The following is a 21,992-nucleotide window of genomic DNA, read 5'->3' as shown; positions in this document are numbered from 1 at the left end:
CTGCAGGAGGGGAGGAGAGAAGACCCATCGACCTCAAAAAGCGTCCAAGAGTGAAGGGCGCATTTGGGAGCTTGAGGGGAACATCCATCTGAGAGAGGCCCCACAGGAAGTCTCTTTGGGGCCATCATGGAGTTTCGCCAAGTTCCACCATCCAAAGCACAGAACGCTCCGCCAGCTCCATGGACCACACTGGACTTGAGAGGAGAGGCCGAAGTCTGGGCCCTTTCTGTTCTCAAGCCACCGCCAGACTGGAAATCTGATCTCGGTTTTCTTCTGGGCAAACCTCTCTTCATTCTCCCCTTCTCTCTCACCCCCCACCCCCCCACCCCCGCCCTCTCCTCCATGTTCCTCTGGCAAAAGAACGGCAAAGGTAAATCAAGTAAAATATACGAGTATAAAAGCATAGCTTGGTTCTTACACATTGGCTTTTTTTTTTTTTTCCCATAGCAAGAGAGAAATACCGAACAGGAAAAACAAAGCAATAAAAATGAAAGAACCCAAGAGAGCCTGGAATGTTATACTTTGAAACACACGATATGCAGATATATCCCTACAGATGGTCCCTGGCACTAGCACGACACACACTGTGGGGTTTCTTTCCTGGTGTAGTATATATATTTATAGATATAAAAGTCAACTTCCTATAAACGAACAGCACGTCACCACGTTTCCAACTAATGTACAGTGAGCTCAGGAGAGGGGCTGCTGTAGGCAGGACCAACAGCGACCTGTGAGAAGCTGGAGGAAACACCTCTGATTTTGCTACAGACTATTCGCAGGGATGGATGGGGGTCACTCCTGGGCTGGCCTAGCCGCTGGGATTCAGGCTGTGGTCAGCCCTCAAGTTTGAGGCCTTGTCCCTCTCATCCCACACCACCTCTCTGGTGAAGTTGTGAGGGGTCAACCCAAGACTGAATTCTATACACCGAGTTGGCTAAGCAAAATCACGAGTGAGGTTTTAGGGGAAACCTGTCTGGGCCAAGGTCTCTTTCTGAGGGGAGTGGGCACCTGGGGGAATAAGTCCCATTTTCTATACCAAGATGGTGGCTTGGGAGAACTCCAGGGAAGTTGTACATAACGAGAAATCATTTGGTTTATTCCCGTTTCATCACAGGGGGCAGAGATTTGGATTGGTCCCAGCATTGGAATGTCACCTCCTGGGGGCGGGGCTAAGCAGTTTTGAGGTCACCTGCCTGGCATCACTGTGCCTGGGTGACAAAGGGCATAAAGAGGCTCAGGCGATTCCTGAGCCAGGTCTACAGGAGGAAGGATGGGCCATTCAAGGAATGTGGATGAAGACTGTGGTCGAAGGAAGAGCTGCTTCCCGGCTGGGAGAGCTACAGAAGCATGGACTGGGTCACCAAGGGACAACAGAATCCTTTTGTCAGGAGCTTAACGAGCCCAGAGTCTCCTACAGCGGATGCTCCAGTTGAAAGCTGGGCTGAAGTTGATGGGCCACATGCGTCTGGGTGTCCGCTGCTACTGAAGAGTCTGTCCCCAGCTACTAGTAAGTTCCTCCAAACCCAAGATACGAGCCACCCTGGCCTGGTCCAGGACAGGCGTCATATTACGGTGTCTGAAGCTGAGAAACAGGTGAGCATCTTTTACGGAGGTGCCGTCCATGCGGGAGAGTGTCCCAGCTCCCCCGAGGGAGGAACTCAGCTCCACTCCCAACGCAGTAGCCCATCTCTTTCGGAATGTCTTGTTGGCTGAGGGCAAGACATGGGTTGAGCAAAGAGGTGGCCTCGTGTGCCCAAAGGGGCACAAGCAATTTGGTCCCGTCTCTGTGGATTCAGTGCTGTGCCTCCCGTCCCGTCACAGAGCCTTTTACCCAGCAGCACCTGAGAAAGGCGATCCAAGCGTAGATTATGATGGTGCTGATGGCGAAGATGAATATAATTTTGATAAACAGGTGGTGAGAGTTCCCAGGGAGGTATAGTCGGGGGCTTAACCCATTCCCCAGGGTCTCAACTCTAAAGAGAAGGAGCAGGAGGAAGCCACGCGTGGCCGAGGAAGGTGTCGCCCTCTGCCCGGGGGTGGCGGTTTGAAGATCGGCCACATCTGTCCCTGCCCAGCGGTGCTGGACCAGGAGACAGAGGCCCCTTGGCTGAGAGTGACTCAACACGCAAAGATGCCACTCTGGGTGGGACAGGGTCATGTCTACTCCCCGCCCCCAAATGCCAAGGGGAATCGGTGGCCTTGTCTGTGGGGCAAGCAGTCCCTGTGGGCCAAGAACCCTTCTCCAGAGCTGCAGGGGAGCCCCCTGCACCCCGCAGCCTAGAGGGACTCGCCGGGGCTGGAGGCCCCTCCTAGGAGATGCGCATGCAGGACGGGCCCGGGTCTGCCGAGGCTTCGTGCGAAATCAAAGCTACATCCCGCTGAGGCCTTTGGCAATGAAGGTTTGCTGCCCAGAAGCAGAGGCACCCCAGTTACCAACCCCCTTCTGAGCCTGGCCTATGCCTCCTGCTCATAGGTCCTCAAGACTTTACCCCTCCCCCTCCCCCTTCCCCATCTGGTCCAGTGAATGGGAAAACTGAGGTTATGTGGGCTCCCCAGGCCCCACGTGGGGTGGGCACAGTGGGAACTTGGGCTTCAGTATAAGAGCCGGCTGCTTCTGGCTGCCTCATTGGGTCCTTGTATCTTGGGCTGGTCACTGCTGACCCATCCCCACATGGCCACACCCCTGGTTAAGTCTCTTCCTGGTTTTCCCAATCTCCCTGCTTGGGCTAGATTCCCCCTTACACCCAATCGAGGTGTGTGGGGTGGGACCTGAAGTCCTCAGACTTCCTGGGCAACTCCCCTGGGAAAACCCAGGGCTGGGTTCCCGCTCTGCTCGAGTCCCGCCATCCAGAGGAGGGATGGGCTGGGGCTCTGACCCTAGGCCAGAGACCCACCTGGAGGGACTGGCTCCCAGCACTTCCAGCTGAGAGTGGCCTGTGCGCTCCTCCACCTCTGGCCAGGGCACCCACAGGACCTCATCCCAGACCCCACCCTCCTCTGGGTGCTCATGGTGCTCTATGCGCGTGAGCTTCCATCTCTGTGCCTCAGATGGCACAGGGGCCGTGACAGGATTTGACTGGGAAAACGTTGTGGGTTGACCAGGAACCCTCCTGGGGACAAAGTAAAGGGGCAGACTCCAAGGTGGGGGTCACTCTAGGCCCCCACCACAGGTGCACGCGAGGCTGGCTGCACGCCTCCAGAGGGCTGGCTATCACAAGGGAATGGGCTCCTTTCCTGGCCTCCTGGGACCCCAGGGCGATGAGGGGACTGAGGCTGGGAGGTTCAGGGATCAGTGAGGGTGAAGCTGGGCCTTGGGCTGGGGCAAGTCGCCCCAGGGGCCCTAGTAGGCCTGGCCGGTCTCTACGGGCAGGAGTCCCAGCACAGCCGAGTGCTCCCCGAGCTTCATGCGGCGCTGTGTGGAGAGGCTCACGTTTTTGGCCAGGTAATCAACAGCAGCTGGAAAAAAGAAAAGAAACTCCTAGAAATTAAAGCTATTTTTCCCTATTCCTTTATCTGTCCTATATCGATCCATCAAGCCATCCACCCATATATATATCCATCCATTCATTCATCCATATATCAGTTTGTCCAGCCAGCCATCCAGCCAGCCATTACCCATCCATCCATCTCTTCATAAAGCTCTTTCTCTCACCTCCGCTCCAATCACCCAGCAAATATTTACTTAACACCAAATAAAAAACACAGCTCTCGCGTGGGCTCTGTAGGGAGATCCTGGGGATATGCACATTGCTGAGTGAAGAACCGGTCCCTCTTTCTGTTCGTATCCCTTCTATGGGGGTGTCCAGTGAGTCCCATGGAGCCCAGGTAGTAAGGAGGGCAAGGCCCTTCTGTCTCCTTTGGCCCTGAACCCAGCTCACGGATGAGGCAAAGCAAGGCCACTTACTCAAAACTCCAAGTAGTTTCTTCGGGTGAGCTGAGGGGTCCAGGCAGGGGAGGAGCCTGGGCCCTGACATGCAGGAAGCCAAGACCTTCAGAGTTATCAATTCTGGTCACCCAGGGGAGAGGGGGAGAGTTTGAGGGTGTGTCCGTGTGTGTGTGTGTGTGTGTGTGTGTGTGTGTGTGTGTACAGTGGAAATAAGTAACTTGGTGAGATAGCAATGGGCATGAACATGAATGTTCACACACGAGTAGTACTTGCATATGCGCACACACATGCACACAGATGTGGGTGAGCTATGTGCACCTGCATGAGTAGAACAACAGTGGGGATGCTTATGTACAGGCGAGTTCCACCTGGGCCAGGTACATGTGTCGGAGTATGTGTGTGTGCACAGGTCTGACCACTAGGCCTGCATGTGCACATGTTGTCTTGATGGTATTCATTGTACCTGCCTGAGGCTACAGCAGAAATCAGCGCCGACCAAATGATCGGACTGGCATGTGAGCACGGCCTCCTAAGCTGCTGCTTCCCGAGCCGGCATCCGCGGCGGTGGCCAATCCAGCCCCTGGGATCGCTCAAATCCAGAGGCCAGAGGAAGATGGAAAGACTGCTGCACTAGAAGCACGAGGCTCCGCCCACCACCCGCTTTGTCACCTGCCTGAAGAGGGACTCTGGAACTCTACATGCCTCCCCAAAGTTGAGGGCTGCTGCCTGGGGTGGGTGGGCGGAGCCAGGAAGTGATGGGGCCTTTGAGCTAGAGGAGGCCATGTAGCCTAGGGGGTCAAATGGCCTAGGTTCCAATCCCGGGCCTGCCTTTTGAGTGTGTAATTTTGGGCACCCCACTTCACCTATGCAAGCCTGTTTCCTCATCTGTAAACGGGGTAATAACACCGCTAGGCTGAAGAGGTGTGAGAATTGAGTGGGAAAGTGCTTATAAAGGGGTTGGTTAGCACTGTGCCTGGCACATAGCGAGCTCAGCAGACATGGGCTCACGGATTGGACTTAGTAATCAGACGTGACCTTGGATGGGGCAACAGTGAAAGCGGGCAATTTGGAGCCCAACTACCTCCTGTCCACGTGGCTTTGGGCAGATCTCCGTGCTGCTGCAGACCTGTTTCCTTGTCTACAACATGGAAAGAACAATTCTGCCTTCTGCAGGGCTGTTATGAGAATCATATGAGATAAGGTGCCTTAAGATGCTGGGCAGAGAGGGCGCCGGGCGTGGCCGCCTGGATTCCTAAAGAACGTGCTAATGCCCTGGCCCCTCTGAGCGGCTGGACCCTGTGCCCCTCGGCTTCCCAGCTGCAGGGCCGGCACTGAGCTGCTGGGTCGCCCCCGAGGTCACTCAGCCTTTACGCTCCCAGCTGGTCGGCAGAGGTGCTGGTGGCCACCTGCCCTGCCTGGGTCTGCCCTTTGCTCTGAGTGGGCCTGGGACCGTCTCCCATCTCTGGCCCCTGTAACTCTGGCCACACCATCTCTGCTGCTCAGAGCCCCTCTTATCTGGGCTCCAGGGTGCGCCCTATGAGGAGGTCTAACTCAGAGCCACGATGGGAACAGGAGGAGGAGGAGGAGGAGCTAACATTTACCAAGAGCTTGCTCCTGCTCTAAGCAGCTTATGGAGCATTATCATCCCCATGTTACAGATGGAACTGAGGCCCTTCCCTGAAAGATCACAGAGCTCTTAAGTTGTGGAGTCAGGATTCAAACCCAGGCTGTCTGCTGCAAGCTCCTAACTACCACCGCCCACCCCCCGCCCCCCCAACATCACCCAGCGCCTCCTATAGAGCAGCCAGGTATGTGCACAGCAGTGTAGAGTGTACGAGGCTCCCCCAGATCCTGCGTGGGCCCCACTTTCCACTCCAGGAAATGTAAGTGACTATTCCAGGGGCGCGAGGCCAAGTCAGGTGACGTTTCCTGAGTCACCAAAGGCTCTGCCTACGCCTCCAGTTCCACATCCTGCCGACCTCGGATGCCAGCCTCTCCGGTTCTTCCTGAGGACGGGGCGGGAAGGTCTGGCTTTGACAACAGGGATGAGAACAACAAAGCCAGAGCCCTCACCTGTGAGCACTTACTATGTGCTAGGCGGACATGATCTCACTGAATTCTTTCAACAGCTCCATGCTTTAGGTCCAGCTGTCCCCATTTTACAAAGGTGGAAACTGAGGCACAGAAAGATTGCTGGCCCAGTAATCACCCACAGCACATGAGATGGCAGAGCCTGAATCTGTCCTGTTTGCACCTCTGGTCTCTGTTACTTCCTCTTTAGCTTCTCCCAGTTACCAGCCATGGCCCAGCACACAGTAGGAGCTTCCCTAGGCCCTGTCAAGGTGAGCAAGGAAACATCGAGAAGCCAAACTTTACTGATGACCCAGCCAACTTCAAGGGCACCCATAACACCGCACAGCCTGCCTCTCCCTGGGGTCCGGCCTGGGCCGGTGAGGGCAGGGCTGTGGCATTTCTCATTACGGCTTCTGTCAGCGGCCCTCCCTGTCCCTCTGTCTCTCCGTGTCTCCCCTTCTCTGCCTGGTACCCACGCCTGGGCTCTAAACGTCTCAAATTAGATTAATCGGGAGTTGGCAGGAGACGTGGCTGTGATGCCAACCCGTAAACAAATCTCAGCCGTCAGCATCTTGTCAGCCTGCGGCCCCAGAGGAGGACCCTTCCAGACACAAATTCTTATTAGACTTGTCAGATCTATTAAAATTCTCTTCACACTTCTGCGTTCTATCAGCCCCATCATTAGTACGGCCCTGGCCTCTGGGAACACCAGGGCCATATTAATCTGCCGTGTGCCCTGTCCCTGCCCCCTGCCTCCCTACCCCGACCCCCTCTAGGGACAGGAGAGAAAGACAGATGGACGGACAACAGCCAGGGGCAGGGCAGGAAGGTGTGGGAAGGCGCAAGGCCCAGGAAGAGGAGGTGTACCCTGCTGTTTAAGAGTGTGGCCATGTGTGTACACCATGCACACCGGAAGGCGAGGCTCTCCAGGGCGGGGCTACCGGTGGGGCTGTGTACACACGGGTATGTGCTATGTGATCTTGGGCAAATGGCCTCTCGGGATCCCATTGCCTCCTCTGTCCCGTGGGAATAACCAGGCTCTCTAGACAGGGGGCCGTGAGGAGGAAATGCCAGGCCAGGGGTAGATGCTCAGTAAGTGGTCCTTTCTCCTTCCCTCCTTCACACACACACACATTGTTGTATGTATCCCTCGAAGCCATGTATACACACATATTAGTGAAAACTCCCATGGAAGTGAATCTGTGTGCGTGTGCCTCTGAGCGTGCGCAGGTGGGTGCGAAGTTGTGAACGTCAATCCACACACAGGTAAGGTGGGTCCAGGTGTGAATCATTAGGTGTCTTAGACCAGTTTGGGTTTGGCCAAAGAGAACTGGGTTTGAAGTCAGGAGACCCGGAGTCCCCGTTCACTTACTGTGTGACCTGGGGAAAGTTCCTAGCCTCTCTGAGCCTTAGCTGTGTGTCTGTAACCTGAGGACAAATGACATCTGCCTTGGGTGGGATGAGGACCATGCGTTTCACCCAGTGCCTGGTTGACTGAAACTCAGGCACGGGACAGATGTGAGCAGATGACAGGTTGGACCTGGGCACACACAGGCCGTCTGGGACATGCGACTTTCGCCTATGGACTGTGGGCGCCCAGTCATAGGTGGATTTGGTTGCCCATGAACATGGGGCAGGTGGTCAGTGAGGACACAGTGCATCCCTCAGTGGTCCCAGGATGTCAAAGGTGAGGGAGATACTACCATGGACAAACTTTGCAAAGACTGAGTCTAATCCCCAGGCCCCCATTTCACAGATGGCAAAACTGAGGCTCAGAGAAGCAGGGTGCCTTGCCCACTCTAAAGGTGCAAGAGGGGCAGACTTTCCCGCAGGCCCCTCCCAGCCTAACCTGGAGCCTCTGTGGGGTGGGGGGTCTTGTGCTCCGATTCCCTCCGAGTTGGGCTGGAGAATGCGACTCAGGAGGAGCTCTGAGCTACCCCTGGAGGAGCCAGGGGGTAGGGGTGGAGCTAGAGGGGCCTGGGAGGACAAGAGAGGAAAAAGGTGGAAGGGAGGAGGGAGAGGGAGGGAGGAGGGGGAGGAAGAAATTGCTCCAGCCAGTTTCTAGGAGCAGAGGGGGAACAAACACTCCTTTCTCGCCTCCTGGGCCCTTTCCCTTTTGATCCCCCCTCCCTTGTCACCCGCCTCCCCGTGCTGACTCTGGGGTTAATTTTATTTCCGAGTTGGGCAGGCGCCCCTGGAGTCAGGCACGGGGCTCTGGGTGTGACTAACGCCTGCCCCAGGCCGGGGCTCTAAACTCTTTATCAAGAGCATGTGTCTCGCTCAGTTCCCCGGGCACAGGGGCTGGGGCAGGGGTCGCCCTTGGTTCCTCTGGAAACCCCCCCATGCACATGTGTGCACCCTGCTCTCAAACATACATGCACACACGTTATACACACACACACACACACACACTGGCTTCCCATGCACACACTCTCACACAGACACAGTGATACACACAGACAACATCATGTGTACAAGCCTGTATGCACAACTACACACAGGAGCACACAGCACTCCTATGCAGACACTCAAGTACACATGCGCCCATATTTATACCCTGCACACTTCATCTACATGTCCCATAAATACTCCCAAATACACGCACACTTGAGCATGTGTCTACACATGTACATATAGTTACACATACTTGCACACTCACACACATCTGCACACATATTTATACAGGTCCACACAATAACATATGCACACTATATATGTCAAACACACATACACAGCCACAGCCACATGGACACACCTGAATGCACACTTAAACACATGAATATGTGTTACAGCATGTATGTTTACATGTCCAAACACTGTGCACGTGTGCATTTGCATAAAAACACATACCATGTAAGCACACTATGCTCATTTAAAATCGCACACATGTGAATAATCATGTGCACATATGCCCACATGTGCCACTTACATTCACACACACATACACATACTCACCTATGCACAAGGATGTGTGCACTAACACTTGTATGCTGGGATACTCACAAATACACACACAGACACACACACCTGAATTGTAACACATCCAAAACACGTATTCACACTTATGCATATACCGGTGTGCACATATATCATATCCAAACATGCACATACAGTGGGGGCCGTGCACACAGCTGGGAGGTGGAGGCAGCACAGCTGGCCCTCATTTAGCCGTGGAGGCCAAGGCCATATGAGGAGGAGAGGGTTGGTGTGGGGACAGGAAGCAGAGGTCAGTGAGGCCAGGCCAGGGCTGTGGCGGGGTGGGGGGTGTGAGGACATCCTTGGGCTGGGAGGTCTCACCCTCTCGCCACTCGCCCTTCTGATTAGTTTGACACCAGCAGGTGAGGCCTGTGCCGGGAGGTGGGGCAGGAGGGGCGGCCAGTGACCTCGGCTCCCGGCGCCCCCTTGGCCTGCCCTGCTGCTGCCCTGTCCAGCGGCTGGAGGCTGTGGCTGGGCCCGCCTTCTGCAGCTTTTGGTCTGAGGATGTGCCATCCCCCGCCCCGCCCCAGGCAAGGTGCCAAGGGGATGGCGACTGGGCTGGGCATGTGAGGCCAGCTCCAGGTTTGGGGAAAGCCAGGCTGAGGATGGGGGTGGAGGAGCGAGCTCACAGTACAGCTGTCCCTGTGGCCAGGGGGCAAAAGGGGCAGATCCCCACCAGCTCACTGTCCCACCAGCTGTCACCAGCCACGTGCGGCGATTGGAGCCCCTGAAATGTGGCCAGCGCAACTGAGGAACCTGAGTTTACATTTTGATTTAATTTTACCTAATTGAAATTTAAAAACTGGAATTCAATTTAGTTTAGTGGCCGGGAAACTTTGCAGTAGATTTGGAACAACTTGGGTGTGTCAGCCTACGACTTCCTCAGTTGTCAACGCCGTGAAATTTCAATGCGGGTCTCGCATGCCCAATGAAACTTCGTGTCTGAATGAAAATGGGCTGGATTTCAAAGACACAGCATGGAGAAAAGAATGTAAAACAGTTCATTGATAATTTTATATGGATTACATGTTGAAATGATCATCTTTTGGATAGAATGGGTAAAATAAAATATGTCAGCAAAATAATGTGCTGTTCTCACATTTTATAATGTGGCTCCTTGGACATTTTAAATGACACTTATGGCTTGTATGACACTATTTCTGTGGGACAGATAAGGCAGCAGCAGTAGCAGGGGCCCAGCTCAGCATCATCTTAGAACAGCTGTTCTTCCTTTCTGGACCTCAATTTCCTCATCTGTGAAATGGGCACCTCCACCCCAATACCACCTTCCAGCTCTCTACAAATTAGCAGGGGGCAGGGATTGGGGGGGGATGCCGGGTGCCGGGCACTCACTCTGGCCGTACTGGCCGTACTGGTAGCCAGCCACGGGGTCCACGCTGTAGCCGGTGGTGCTGTAGGTGGGTGGGCAGTAGGACTGGGAGGTGGGCAGGCTGTCCCCCGGCTTGATGGAGTCCGCCCGCTGGCTGCAGCTGGCCGAGATGGAGGAGGCCGAGTCCAGGCCGCCGTGCAGCGGGGAGATGGAGAAGTCGGCCTGCGGCTGTGGCGGCACCGCGCTGGGGTTGCTCAGAATGCTCATCACCTGTGGGGAGAGACCATCGCGTGGGCTGAGCAGCAGGGGTGGGGCTGGAAGGACCCCGCAGAGGCAAGCGCGTGCGGGGGCGATGCCAGGCTGGCCGTGGGCAGGCCTCTGCTGCAGTCTCGCCCTTGGGGTCCCTGCAGCTGGGAGATCCGCTGACCTGTGGGCTTGTCCTTGTGGGTGAGATGGTTAGTGGTTAGGTCCTGACCCACGGAGGCTTCCCCCACTGAGAGCTCTGGGGGTGCGGCGGGCCTGTTCACCGCTCTAGCCCGAGTGAATGAGTGAATGCACAGCGCATGCATGCATGAATGAACAAACACGCTAATTATGCCTCTCCTATCAGACAGGGAGCTCCCCTACCACAGGGACCTGTGCCCCCCCATCCGACTGGGATGCTCCCATCTTCCAACACAAAGGGGTTTCAGCAGGACTCTGGGCCTGTCCGGCTTCACCCCTCATCCTGTGCTATGCTCTTGATTTTGGTCGGGACCTGGTGACCTCTTGGGAATGTACTCCACCATAGCCTGCCCGGACCCTCTCTTTGATTCTGGCCACTCCGGGGTGTCTGTGGCCATCACCCACTTCCTCGAGGAGCTGGTCCAGCAAACAGATTCTCACCATCAGTGCTGCCAACTCGGACTGTCAGGGCAGGCTCCCTTCTAGAAACTCCGCTTCAAGACCTGGTGTTAACTCATTGGTGTGTTCACTTATTCATTCAACAAACATACACTGAAGGTGACTATGACACCAGAACTGAGGCTGAGCCTGGGACCTCAGAGGAGGAGGAGGAGCCATGGCTACGGCCCTCAGCTGGGAGAGTGTTTGGGTCTGGGGGAGGGGGCACCTAGCAACAGATCGTCAAGATGTGGAGTGATGAGGGTTGTTACAGAGGCAGCTCGGGGCTGTGAGAGCCCAGGGGAGGGCACCCAGCGGGCCAGGTGGCCCAGGAAAGCTTCTGGAAGAGGTGACACCTGTGTCTGGGTGTCCAGGAGAGTGGGGAGAGGTGGTGCGGGCAGCAGGATTCCTGCAGCGGGAGAGACCACAGCGCCCCGGTCAGCCCAGGGGAGGGGGCGGAGAGGCAGACCTTTGTGGATCTGACCTCAGGGCCAGGACCCTGGTGGCCTCCTGCTAACGACACCCCTTACGGGAGGGAGGCCTCAGTGCCAGGTGGGGTCAGGCTTGTTGATGGTCTAAAGAATCACGCTGCCATCCGCACTGGGCACGTGGCTGTGTTCTCTGATTTCCCCACCCGCCTCCCGGGAGATGGTGGGCTCTGGGCATCCGAGCAACGACCTGTGACATTCTGAAAATGTCCGCCTTCTCACTTTTGACTTGTCCCTGCCATAGGCACCGGGGCCTGGCCAGGATCTGCATCCTCAGGCCAGGGCCAGGCACAAGCTCCTCCACTTCCTAGCTGTGCGGCCTCAGGGTGTCCCTTACCTTCTGTGACCAGCCCATCCCGAGGAAAAGGGCTGACGATGACCCTGACTCAGAGGGCGCTGCAGGCCAAGCTGAGCCCAGCCTGGCGCAGCGCAGGCGCTGAGGAGTCAGCGGCCCCAGCTCCTCGGTCCTCTTCTTCCCACCTCCTCCACTGTCCCTCCTCTCAGCCACCAACTTATGTGACTCTCCCGATCCAGAGGCCTACAGAGACGTGTGGGGCAGAGCTATGACGCCCATTTCTCAGATGACAAAACTGAGGCCCACGAGGGGCTGGGGCTTCCCCAGATCTCACAGCCAGTCCAGCCGGCCAGACCCTGCCTGCTCGCCTGATAATGCCGAGACCGCCTCTCAAGGGTGTGTCAGGCACCTGACCCCTTCAGAGGTTCTTACTCCAGGGGCCAGCCAGTGTGTTTCCTGGGCAACTACCGGTGGGGGTGGGGGTCCCTCATCCCTGACTCTTCCCCCAATGCTCCCAACACACCTCCCTCAGCCCTGGGGGCATCTCTCCTCTGTCCTTCACCTCCCCCCACCCCTTCCCGGAGCCAGAGGCCAGGGCATGGGCCTGCTGGGGTTGGCCTGTCTCCACCGCAGCTGGTGGGATTTAGGGGGGTCTTAATGGTGTGCCACCCACTGAGATGGCAAAGACACAGGGCACGGGTCTGTGAGAGGGGAAGTCTGGGCGGGAGGTGTCGGGGCGACTTTGTGCAGCAGCACTGTTTTAGGGAGCCGAGGTCTCCCCGATTCTCTCTGCACTGAATGCACTTCTAAGGCCTCTGTCCTGGGGGCCCACACAGGGTGCTGGGTGGTGGCTAGAGGGACTCTGGAAAAGGGGGTGCCCGTAGTGAGGGGGTGTGAGGACGTCTGACACCATCGGACTGTGCTTGCTGCTTTCTGACTGTGAGCTGGGGCTCCTGGACCTGAGCTATTTGCTATGTGAATGGGGGCAGGGGTCTCTGGGGAGACTCAGGAATCTCACGATGCCCTGGGAGTGAGGAGACCCCATTCTCTTCCAAGTTCCTGCCTAGACCTCACTTTCCAACTAAATCAAGAACATCACCACCCATCCTATTCCCACCCCCATGCAGACACTACCCCTGCCCCTCCCTCAGAGGAGGCCTGGGCCCCAGAACAGACTCAGGCTCAGGGGAAGCACAGCCCATTTTCCTGGCGGGGGGTGGGGGCTCCGGGAGCCTCTCGGGAGGGTGTGTCAGCTCAGGCGAGGTAATCCCTTCCTCCTGAATATCACTACGATGCACAGAAGAGACACGGGATGGGGGGGAGAGTAGAGAGAGGATGAGGGTGTTCTGGGGACGAGATAGGAACTGTACACAGACCCACTCCCACTGCAAGACAGGGACCTCCCGGGAACCGCCTCAAAGCTGACCCTATCGCTCCTGTCACTCAGGCATCATCGGTGGCTTCTCAGTGCTTCCAGGTAAACAGGGCAAAGGTTTCCTGTGATCTGGCCGCTACCTGCCTGTCCCGGCTCCTCCCTGCCCTTTCCCACCTTGCACTTGAAATCCCAGCCACACCAAGCGGTGGTGTTTCCTAAAGACATCCTTTATTCCTTCCACAGGCATTTCATGGAGGGCTGCCACCTGCCGGGCCGGAGACAGGACTAGACTGTGACTCCCTGAGGACAGGATGAAGCCGCATTTCGTCCATGTTTGCGGACCCAGTGCCTACATTGTGTCCGTTACATACGATGAGCTCAGAAGAAGCCTGTGGAATTCATGCAATTCACATCACACATGTTTAGTGAGCACCTACTATGTGCCAGGCCCTGAGATGCAGCAGTGAGATTTAGCAACTCCGTGTCTCCGAGAGTTGCCAGTTTAGCAAAGAGGCTGACAACAAGCAAGTAAGTCATATAATTCACAACACTGATAAGTGCCATGGAGGAAAATAAGGGGGGGGGGGCGCGTATGTGGAGCAGTCAGGCAAGACCGCCCCCAAAAAGATGATATCGAGGCCAAAAAGAACCGGCATGAGAAGACGTAGCAGGCAGCTTTCCAGGCAGCGGCATCAGCAAGTGCAAAGGCCCTGGGATGGGCACATGCCCAGCAGGCTTAAAGAATAACAAGAAGGTCAGTGTTGTGAGAGGAAACCCCGAGCCCCTGAGCGCTGCAAGGCCTCCCAGAATCCTTAGTCAGAGGGACTCGTGTGGTGCCAGTGGCTCAGGAGGCCTCGGACCCTGGGCCATTAACAGACAGCTCGGAAGCAGCTCCAGCCCAGGGAGCTCTTACTGTAATGAGATTTGTTCAATGGGATTTGCCCTGGAACATCAAATCAAATTCACATCTGGGGTAGGTGTGAATGGGGGCGGGGCCGCATCTGCTGGCTCTCTCCCGGAGCCCCTGGAGGCCTGGAGATCAAAGGGCTTCCCTCTCATCCAGCCCCCTCTTGGGGCATGGCAGCCTCCAAGCAAACAGGACAGGACCCAGCTGAAGAGGGGGGAGCTGGGAGCAGTGACTCCTCACGGAAATAGACGGTCAGATCATCGCTCCCATTCTGCAGATGGGGAGGGGGAGAGGTGCACCCATGATACCACAACCAGTAAGTGGCAGAGCTGGGATTTGGACCCAGGTCTCCCTGACCGCTAGGCTGTGCCTTCCCCACAGCAGGCAGTGCTGGAGAGAATGGAGCGAGGCCCTCGGCAGCCCACGGCACAGCCCGGCAGCCCAGGTGGCCCTCTGGCCTCTGGCCGGCCCAGGGACTTCCGGAGTCCCTCTTTGCGCGCAGAAGCAGAGGGCGTTTGCCCACCGCTAGGGGCCTAGCCGAGGTCTGGAGCCTGCAAACTTTTGAACTTGAGGAAGTCCGGGTCTGATGCGGTAATCTACCCCCTCAAGAATGTTAAGGCCTCTCCCTGGTGGGTTTTACTTTTTCCCGGTGACCTTGCTTTCACTAATGTATTACTTCTTGGTACGTTACCGTTACTAACTCAAAATCAATACCGACCTCCACATCTGTAAGGCTTTATCTGAAGGCAAATCTCCCGGCTGTCCGTCAGGCTGAGTGACAGCCATCCCTTCCTCTCCCCCCACCGGCCAGGGCCCCCCACCCGCCCCCAGCCCCTTCCTCTCCCTCTGCTCTAAATCAGTCCCAGCCTCCACCAGACTAAATCAATAAGGGGCCGGCCTCACCCCCCTTCCGCCGCTGGCTTGCAGGTTTTGGGAGGTGGGAGCTGAGGGAGCCCCGTGCCAGCCCCCCTTCTACATCCTCTGCTCACCGCCCCCTCCCCCGGGACTCGCTGGCGCTCCCCTACTTTAAAAGAAGGGGATGGGAAAAATGTAATTAATTCCCTCCGTTCCTGAGCTGGCCCGGAGGGCCTGGGACCGAGGAGGCTGAGCTGTGAGATCTGCACCCTCTGTGATAACCGAACGTGGCTTTGGGAGCGAGGCTGCAATTAGAAGGGGTGATCGCCCTCATCGGGGCTCTGTGGCCGGTTCGGGTGGATGAGTGGGGGCCGCAGCAGGAAGCAGAGGGGAGCGGGAGGGGCAGGGCTGAGACCGATGAGGTCAGGACATTGGACCTGGAGATGAGATGGACTGGAATGAGGCCAAGGACCACTGGGGCAGCGGGCAGGTCGGCAGCCCCGCCTCCGCAACGCCAGGAGAGGACCAGACGGCAATTTCACCAAGGGCACCTGCCAATCAGTGTTCTGCGGGGCTTCCCTGAAGCACCAGGGGCCAGGATGTCTGCATGAGCATCCTTGCTCTGCTGCTGACTAGCTGTGACCCTGGGCAATTTCTTTAACCATCCGAGCCTCAGTTTTCTCATCTGTATAATGGGCATGGTTACAGTACCCGCAGGGTTACTGTAAGGATGACATGAGTAAATGCACATGAAGTCAGTACCTGGCACATCACTGATTCTCAGCAAATGCCAGATCTCCCTTCTCCTCTCCCACCTGCTTCAGAAGGGACCTGGCTCAAGGGAGAAATGGCCACTTGAGGACAGACTCAGGGGACTGCCCCCTGTTGGGGACCATGTTGTTTTCACCCCTTCTTCCTCAAGGGGCCTGGCACACAGTGGGTGCTTTCTGACCAGAGGATTACTCTGCCTCCTGGCAGAGGCTGCACCTGTGCTCTCTCGGGAAAGGGGCCCAGGTGGGTGTCTCTTGGACAAGCCACACCCCTTCTTTGGCCTGAATACACTCATCCATAGTGAGGGGGTGGCATCCAAGGACACGGGACCCTGGCGGTGGATCTGTGACGTCTCCAGCGGAGGTCTAGCGAGGGTCAGAACTCACACACCACACAGGGCAGCCCACGCCGCAGCTCCGCAGGGACCCACGCCTGAATCCAGGAAGCAGAGACAACTCAAAAGCACCTGTCTGGATGGCCAAACAGCTTTTCATCGAAACCCCAATAAACCAGCACGAAAACCCTTCACAGCCACTTTGCTCAAACTCATCAGTACATTTCACATGCGCACGCACATTGATGCACGCACACACCCGGAACACGTGAGAGGCGCCTTGGCGATTGCTGCGTTTTCAGACGGGAAACTAAGGTTCCAGAAGGGCAGCGACTTGCACTCGGGGAGGGTGTCACCACAGAATCATGGCAGCTGAGCAGGTCCCTGCCCACTACTGCCACCATCACCGCCCCCCCCACCCCCCCCCCCAGCCCGCCGCCAGTCTCAGGCTCGGCTCCAGGAGGACCTGCCGGCGTGGCACGGAGCACATTTCTCTCTAAGCCGCACATCTGAGAGCAGCCCCGGCCCACCCTCCAATTCATCCCCTCGGCTTCCACAGGAGGGGAGAGGGGGCGCGCTGGGGGGCAGCCTGTGGAGAGAAGGCAAGGGCGCAGCTTGCCAGGAATGGGGAGCAGTGTTTGTCTGGACTGAGTGAAATGTGTCTCTACTGGACCCAGACCGCCCCCGGCTGGGACAGCCCAGCTCACGACTCGCTCTGGTCCCTAAGGGCCTGGAGTCCACCTCTGTGTCCAAAGGGGCTCCAGGGGCCGGCGAAGGGCTGAGCGGAGGGGAAGGCTGCTCCGGGGTTTGTCCGTTTAGTCACTGCTTCTTCACCGTGGCGGCCCCGTGGGAATCCCTGGAGGAGCCTTTCAGAATGCTGATGCCTGGACCTCGCCCCTTAGAGACTCGGGTTAGTTGATCTAAGGAAGGGGTCTGGGCACCAGACATTTTTAAAGCTCATTCCATTTCACTCTAATGTGCAGCCGAGTTTGAGAACCACCGCGCTCACATCAGCGCTGTTACTGCTACACACACACAACCCCCCTGCACACCCACGCCCACGGGTGGAGACACGAGCACACATGCAGAATCCACACAGACACTCAGACTGGAATGCACACGAACACACGAAGAGTGATACCCATGAAAACGGCGCACACACACACGCACGCATGCACCGCTGGGTTGCATGCCATCCACACGCTTCACGGATGCACACATGGGCGGGTCGCACACACATTTGTGCGCACCGCAGCCTCACAGCTCCGTGACGCCAGCTCACTAAGGCGAGCCTGTGCCTCTGCGCCCCCTCCTCTAGCTCCCAACAGACACCCCACACATCACACCCACACTCCTCGCCCGTTCTGCTGCCTGTCCCAGCTCCACGCTGGGATTAGTGCAAGCGAGAAATCACCCACCCGGGCGGCCGACCACCCGCTCCCCCTCTCTCCTGCTTGATTCTCTGCTAAGAGGATCTGGGCCCCCTCCGCTCTCCCTGCCTCCTGCGGACAGCGGTAATGGGTTTCGGGTGCTGACTTTGAGCTTCCAAACAAGATTTCCTGCAGGTCTCCCTGTTCCACCCCCCTTTCCCTTCCCTCTCTCTGCTCATGGCCCTCTCACTCCACTCCTCCACCATCCACATCCCATACAGCAGCCCCCCCCCCCCCCCGCCCAGGAGAGCTGATGCCCAGGCTCAGGCCAGCAAACTCCCCTCTCCCCCAACCTCAGTCCCCCGACTCCCGTTCCCCCCTCCTTTGTCACCACCCAGCCTTTCAGGAAGGCTCTTCAAAGTCCGCCTGCTGTCATTCTCTTGCACAAGCACAGCGCCTTCGTTTCCAAAGCATTTCCCTTTAAGACTCATGACTATGAAGCATTGTTAGTCCATTTTTCAGATGAGGAAACTGAGGCTTACCCAGAATGTCCTAGGGGGTTCATGGCAGCACTGGGGCAAGAACATTTGACCTCTGACTTCTAGTCCAATACACCTGCCCAGGCTGTGGTTTTCACTGCCACAGATGGCTCTGGGTCCTTCTTAGCTCGTGTGTGTGTGTGTGTGCCTGTGGGAATGTCATGTGTGTGAGAGATGAGTGTGTGTGCATGCATGCATATGCACATGAGAGTGTGTATTCTATATGTGAATTTTGTATGTGTGCTTGTGAGTCTGTGTGCATGTGTATAAATACTGTGTGTGAGTTTGTGTCCATGTGTGTGAGTATCATGTGTGAGTATTGTTTATCATGTGCACGCATATGCACATGAGAGTGTGTGTATTCTATATGTGAATTTTGTATGTGTGCTTGTGAGTCTGTGTGCATGTGTATAAATACTGTGTGTGAGTTTGTGTCCATGTGTGTGATTGTCATGTGTATTGATTATCATGTGTGAGTATTGTTGTGCATGCATGTGTGCATACTTCACATGTGTGTGGCCGCATGTCCTGTCGGTCCCTCCAGGTGACCTCACCGAGGGCACACGCTGGGGCCTGAGCCCTCAGAAGCTCAGAGGGCACTTGGGAAGCACCTGGTCACTGACTGCCATCTCTGACCAGACGGGCTCCCCGCCCCGCACTCTGGCAGGTTACCTTTTCCTCCACGTGGGAGCCCCACAGGCCAGACCCGAACAGGCTCGTGGGACTGGCTGTGTCCCATGGAAGAGGAAACTGAGGCCCATCCATTAGAGAGGAATTTCTGCAGAGAAAGAATTCAGCCAACACTCTGGTAAGAACCTCCTAGTGTGTGGATGCAGAGACTCTGAAAGGCGAAGCCACAAAGGGCTGTCAAGTCTGGGGTTTGGACCTCATCCGGAGAAAACTTGCAGCCCCACCCCTGCCCTTGGCACAGACCGACCCTGACCCTGGATCTGGCCAGGAGCTGCTGGGGGCTGACTGGTGGCCTGTTCCTAGCACCTGGCACATAGTAGGTGACCAACAAACATTTGCTGAGTGAATTACTGAGGGAATGAGTGAATCTGTCTGTTTATCCCCAGTACAGGGCCTGGTACAGAGTTGGTTGAATGAAAAGAATAATGGAGGGACCCGTGGCTACTCACAGCCACCCCTCCTCTCAGTGAATCTCAGAGCCTCCCCCGCCACAGGGGTCCTCGGAGGCTTAGGGGCTAGACAATGACTTCGCACTCCTTGTCCCAGAAGCTAAAGTCTCTCTCTCTCTCTCTCTCGCTCTCTCACACACACACACACACACACACACACACACACACACACACACTTCCAACTTCCAATGCTTGGTCTACAAGATGTCAATCTCCAAATATCTGGAAACATCTAGAGATATCTGGAAATACTGGCGGGGGCCTGGATTTGGCCCCCCTTCCCGGGAGCATCCTGGGTTGGCCCGATCTGAAGTGTTCGTGCCAGGATGGGTCCGAGGGCTCCTGGCCCCTGGCGGGCACCGGAGCAGGCGGGGTGCGGTGGGACTCAGAGACCGGCTCTGATGGCGCGATAATGGCGGCCGAGGGATTAGTGACTGCGGAGAGCGGCGGGGCTGGGGAAGGAAGGGGCCGATCGCTGGGAAAGATATGACTATTTAAAGATAATGATTGCATAAATTTAATTAGCACACTTTCACGCGGCAAATGGCCGTTTTGTAATTAATGTATTTGGCCTTACTAAGCATGAAAGATCCCATCTCCTCCCCCTCCCCTCCCGCTCCCCCTCCTCCGCGGCCCCTAATGAAAGACAGAGAGCAAGTGACAGAAACAGTTTGTCAGCGGCTCCAGGTGTCAGGGGCCTAATTGGCTGAGCTGAGGGAAGGAGGGGGAGCCAGGAGGGCTGGGAGGGGTAGGAAGGGGGGCTCCTGGACTGGCCAGGCCCAGGCTGGGAGAGGAGGAGGAGGAGGGGGAGGAGGGAGGAGGAGGGAAAGGAGGAAGGAGGAGGGGGAGGCCTGGGCTCTTGGCCCCCTGGCCTGGGGGGGGGGGCTCCCCCTCAGTAATTGCCGGAGATGGGGACGCAGATTGGCCGTGGCAGGGAGTGAGGGGTGGCAGGCAGGCCTCGTTAGTACCTGGGCGGACAAGCTGGCACATATCACAATGCGTTAGGGACCCGCAGGCACGACGGCTCCGGCCCTGCTGGCCCTCTCCCGGCTGCAAAGTCCTTTGAGTGGAATGAATAGATGAGCCTCAGTTTCCTCTTCCAGAAAATACCCCCCTCCCCCCGTTATCAAAAGGCTCAAAAAATGATCATAGGCTCCCATGACTAAGCGCCTAGTATGTGCCAAATACCTACTATGCGCAGGTAGCACCGCCATTCACTCCTTACCACAGCTGTCCGAAGGATGTCATTTTAATCTCTCTGAAATTCGGGTGCATTTTATCACCCCCAGTGCCTTTCTGTGGCTGAGTCTGCGGCCAGGTAGCATCACCGTCAGGAGGACCCGGATGGGGGTGGATGCGTGGAGGTCAAGGCCAAGAGGTCAGGGAAGAGATGATGAGGGCAGAGCTGTGTGCAAAGCTTGTGTTGACGCCTTCTGATAAGTTCAGGAAAAGGCCGGCACCAAGTTGTCCTTGATTCGGTAAAACAGGGGCATCGGCTGCTCCATGTTAGAGATCAGAAAACTGAGGCTCTGGGAAGCTAAATAATTGGCCCACGTGTGCAAGTGATTTAGGAAGTGGTGGGCTAGGATTTGAACTCAGAAGTTAATTCTCTTTCTAGCATCTACCTAACAAGACCCACTGCGGGGCCAGCTCAGCACCTGCCCTCCCCCCGTGGCACCATCCGCTGTGGGCCGGCTAGGACGTGGCTCCCTAGGGAAGCTTCTTTGTGGGTGGGTATAGCTGTCAGTGGCAATCATGCCCCCACAGTTAGAGCTGCCTGATCTTCTTGTGGGGGGACCAGGAAACAGGGTTGAGAGGGTTCCAGCTGCCACGCCCGGCCTTGTGCCATGGCCGTGTTGAAGCTGTGTGCACTCTCACCTCTGACAATGACCCTCCATCCTCTTCACCAGCCGCCCTCTGCCAGCCTCAGACCCCGGCCCCTGCCCCGACCAGCCCAGCCCCTGCCCCTCGTTCTCGGAGGAAGGCAGGGCAGGGAGGCCGGGAGCCAGCCCGGGCGGGTGGAGCAGGGCCCAGCCAGCCCTCTCCCGAACCAAATTCAATTTCCAAGCCTAATGAGTTTGCAGAGGAGCCGGGGACGCTGGCCCGACACCACTCCTTGCCGGCTGGGTGGTTCCCGCCCAGCCTCCGCGTGCGCAGCAGCCGGAGCAGGGAGAGCCCTCGGCTCCGTCGAGAGTGGCGGGGGCACTGAGCGAGTGAAAAATGTCAGAGCAAATTGCTCTTGACAGCGTTAATATCTGCACCTCATAGCAATAATTACATGTAAATAAATAGCAAAATGACACTCAGCTGGAGGCGGCTCGGGGAGGACAGGCGCTGCTAAGGACCAGCTGGGGACCCGGACGCTCTGCGCCGTCCTTGCCTTCCCATCGTCGAGTCTCGGCTTCCCCCTCTCACCCTCAGCCCGATTCTGGCTGCTGCAGCACAGAGCAGGGACCTCAAGATCCTATGCCTATGAGCCTAACCAGTGGTCACGGACAACAGGGGGGTGGGGGCATACATGGGGAGGGGTTTGGGATGGGAATGGGGGGATGAGAACAAATATGTGATACCTTAATCAATAAAGAAATTTAAAAAAAAATAAAAATGTGAGGGGAAAAGAGAACATTTGGGTCCCCCCGGGGGAGGGGGGACAGGTGGACCAAGCATCCTCCCAGCCTCTTTCTCTCCCTTCTCCCTGACACTTCCTTCCATCTCTGGGTCGCCGTGGAGAGATGCCTCTGAAACCCACATCTCTGCCCTGACCTCTTGGCC

The 21,992-nt window shown here is 56.7% G+C and overlaps 1 protein-coding gene across 2 annotated transcripts in view; it reads right to left on the bottom strand.

The window, feature by feature from the left end:
- Positions 1 to 3,340: 3,340 nt before the first annotated feature.
- Positions 3,341 to 21,992, bottom strand: part of PAX7 (paired box 7) — a 97,947-nt gene continuing 79,295 nt past the window's right edge. For both annotated transcript variants that reach the window (XM_054721038.1, XM_008148159.3), the window contains exons 8-9: positions 10,289 to 10,535; positions 3,341 to 3,456 (exon numbers count right to left, since the gene is read on the bottom strand). In XM_054721038.1, the coding sequence (XP_054577013.1) occupies positions 3,341 to 3,456; positions 10,289 to 10,535 (363 nt within the window). The remainder of the gene's footprint in view (positions 3,457 to 10,288; positions 10,536 to 21,992) is intronic.

Source organism: Eptesicus fuscus, chromosome 9 (assembly GCF_027574615.1).
Source record: "Eptesicus fuscus isolate TK198812 chromosome 9, DD_ASM_mEF_20220401, whole genome shotgun sequence".
NCBI lineage: Eukaryota > Metazoa > Chordata > Mammalia > Chiroptera > Vespertilionidae > Eptesicus > Eptesicus fuscus.
The sequence above is the reverse complement of the archived record's forward strand: the minus strand, read 5'-3'. Positions and strand labels throughout refer to the sequence as shown.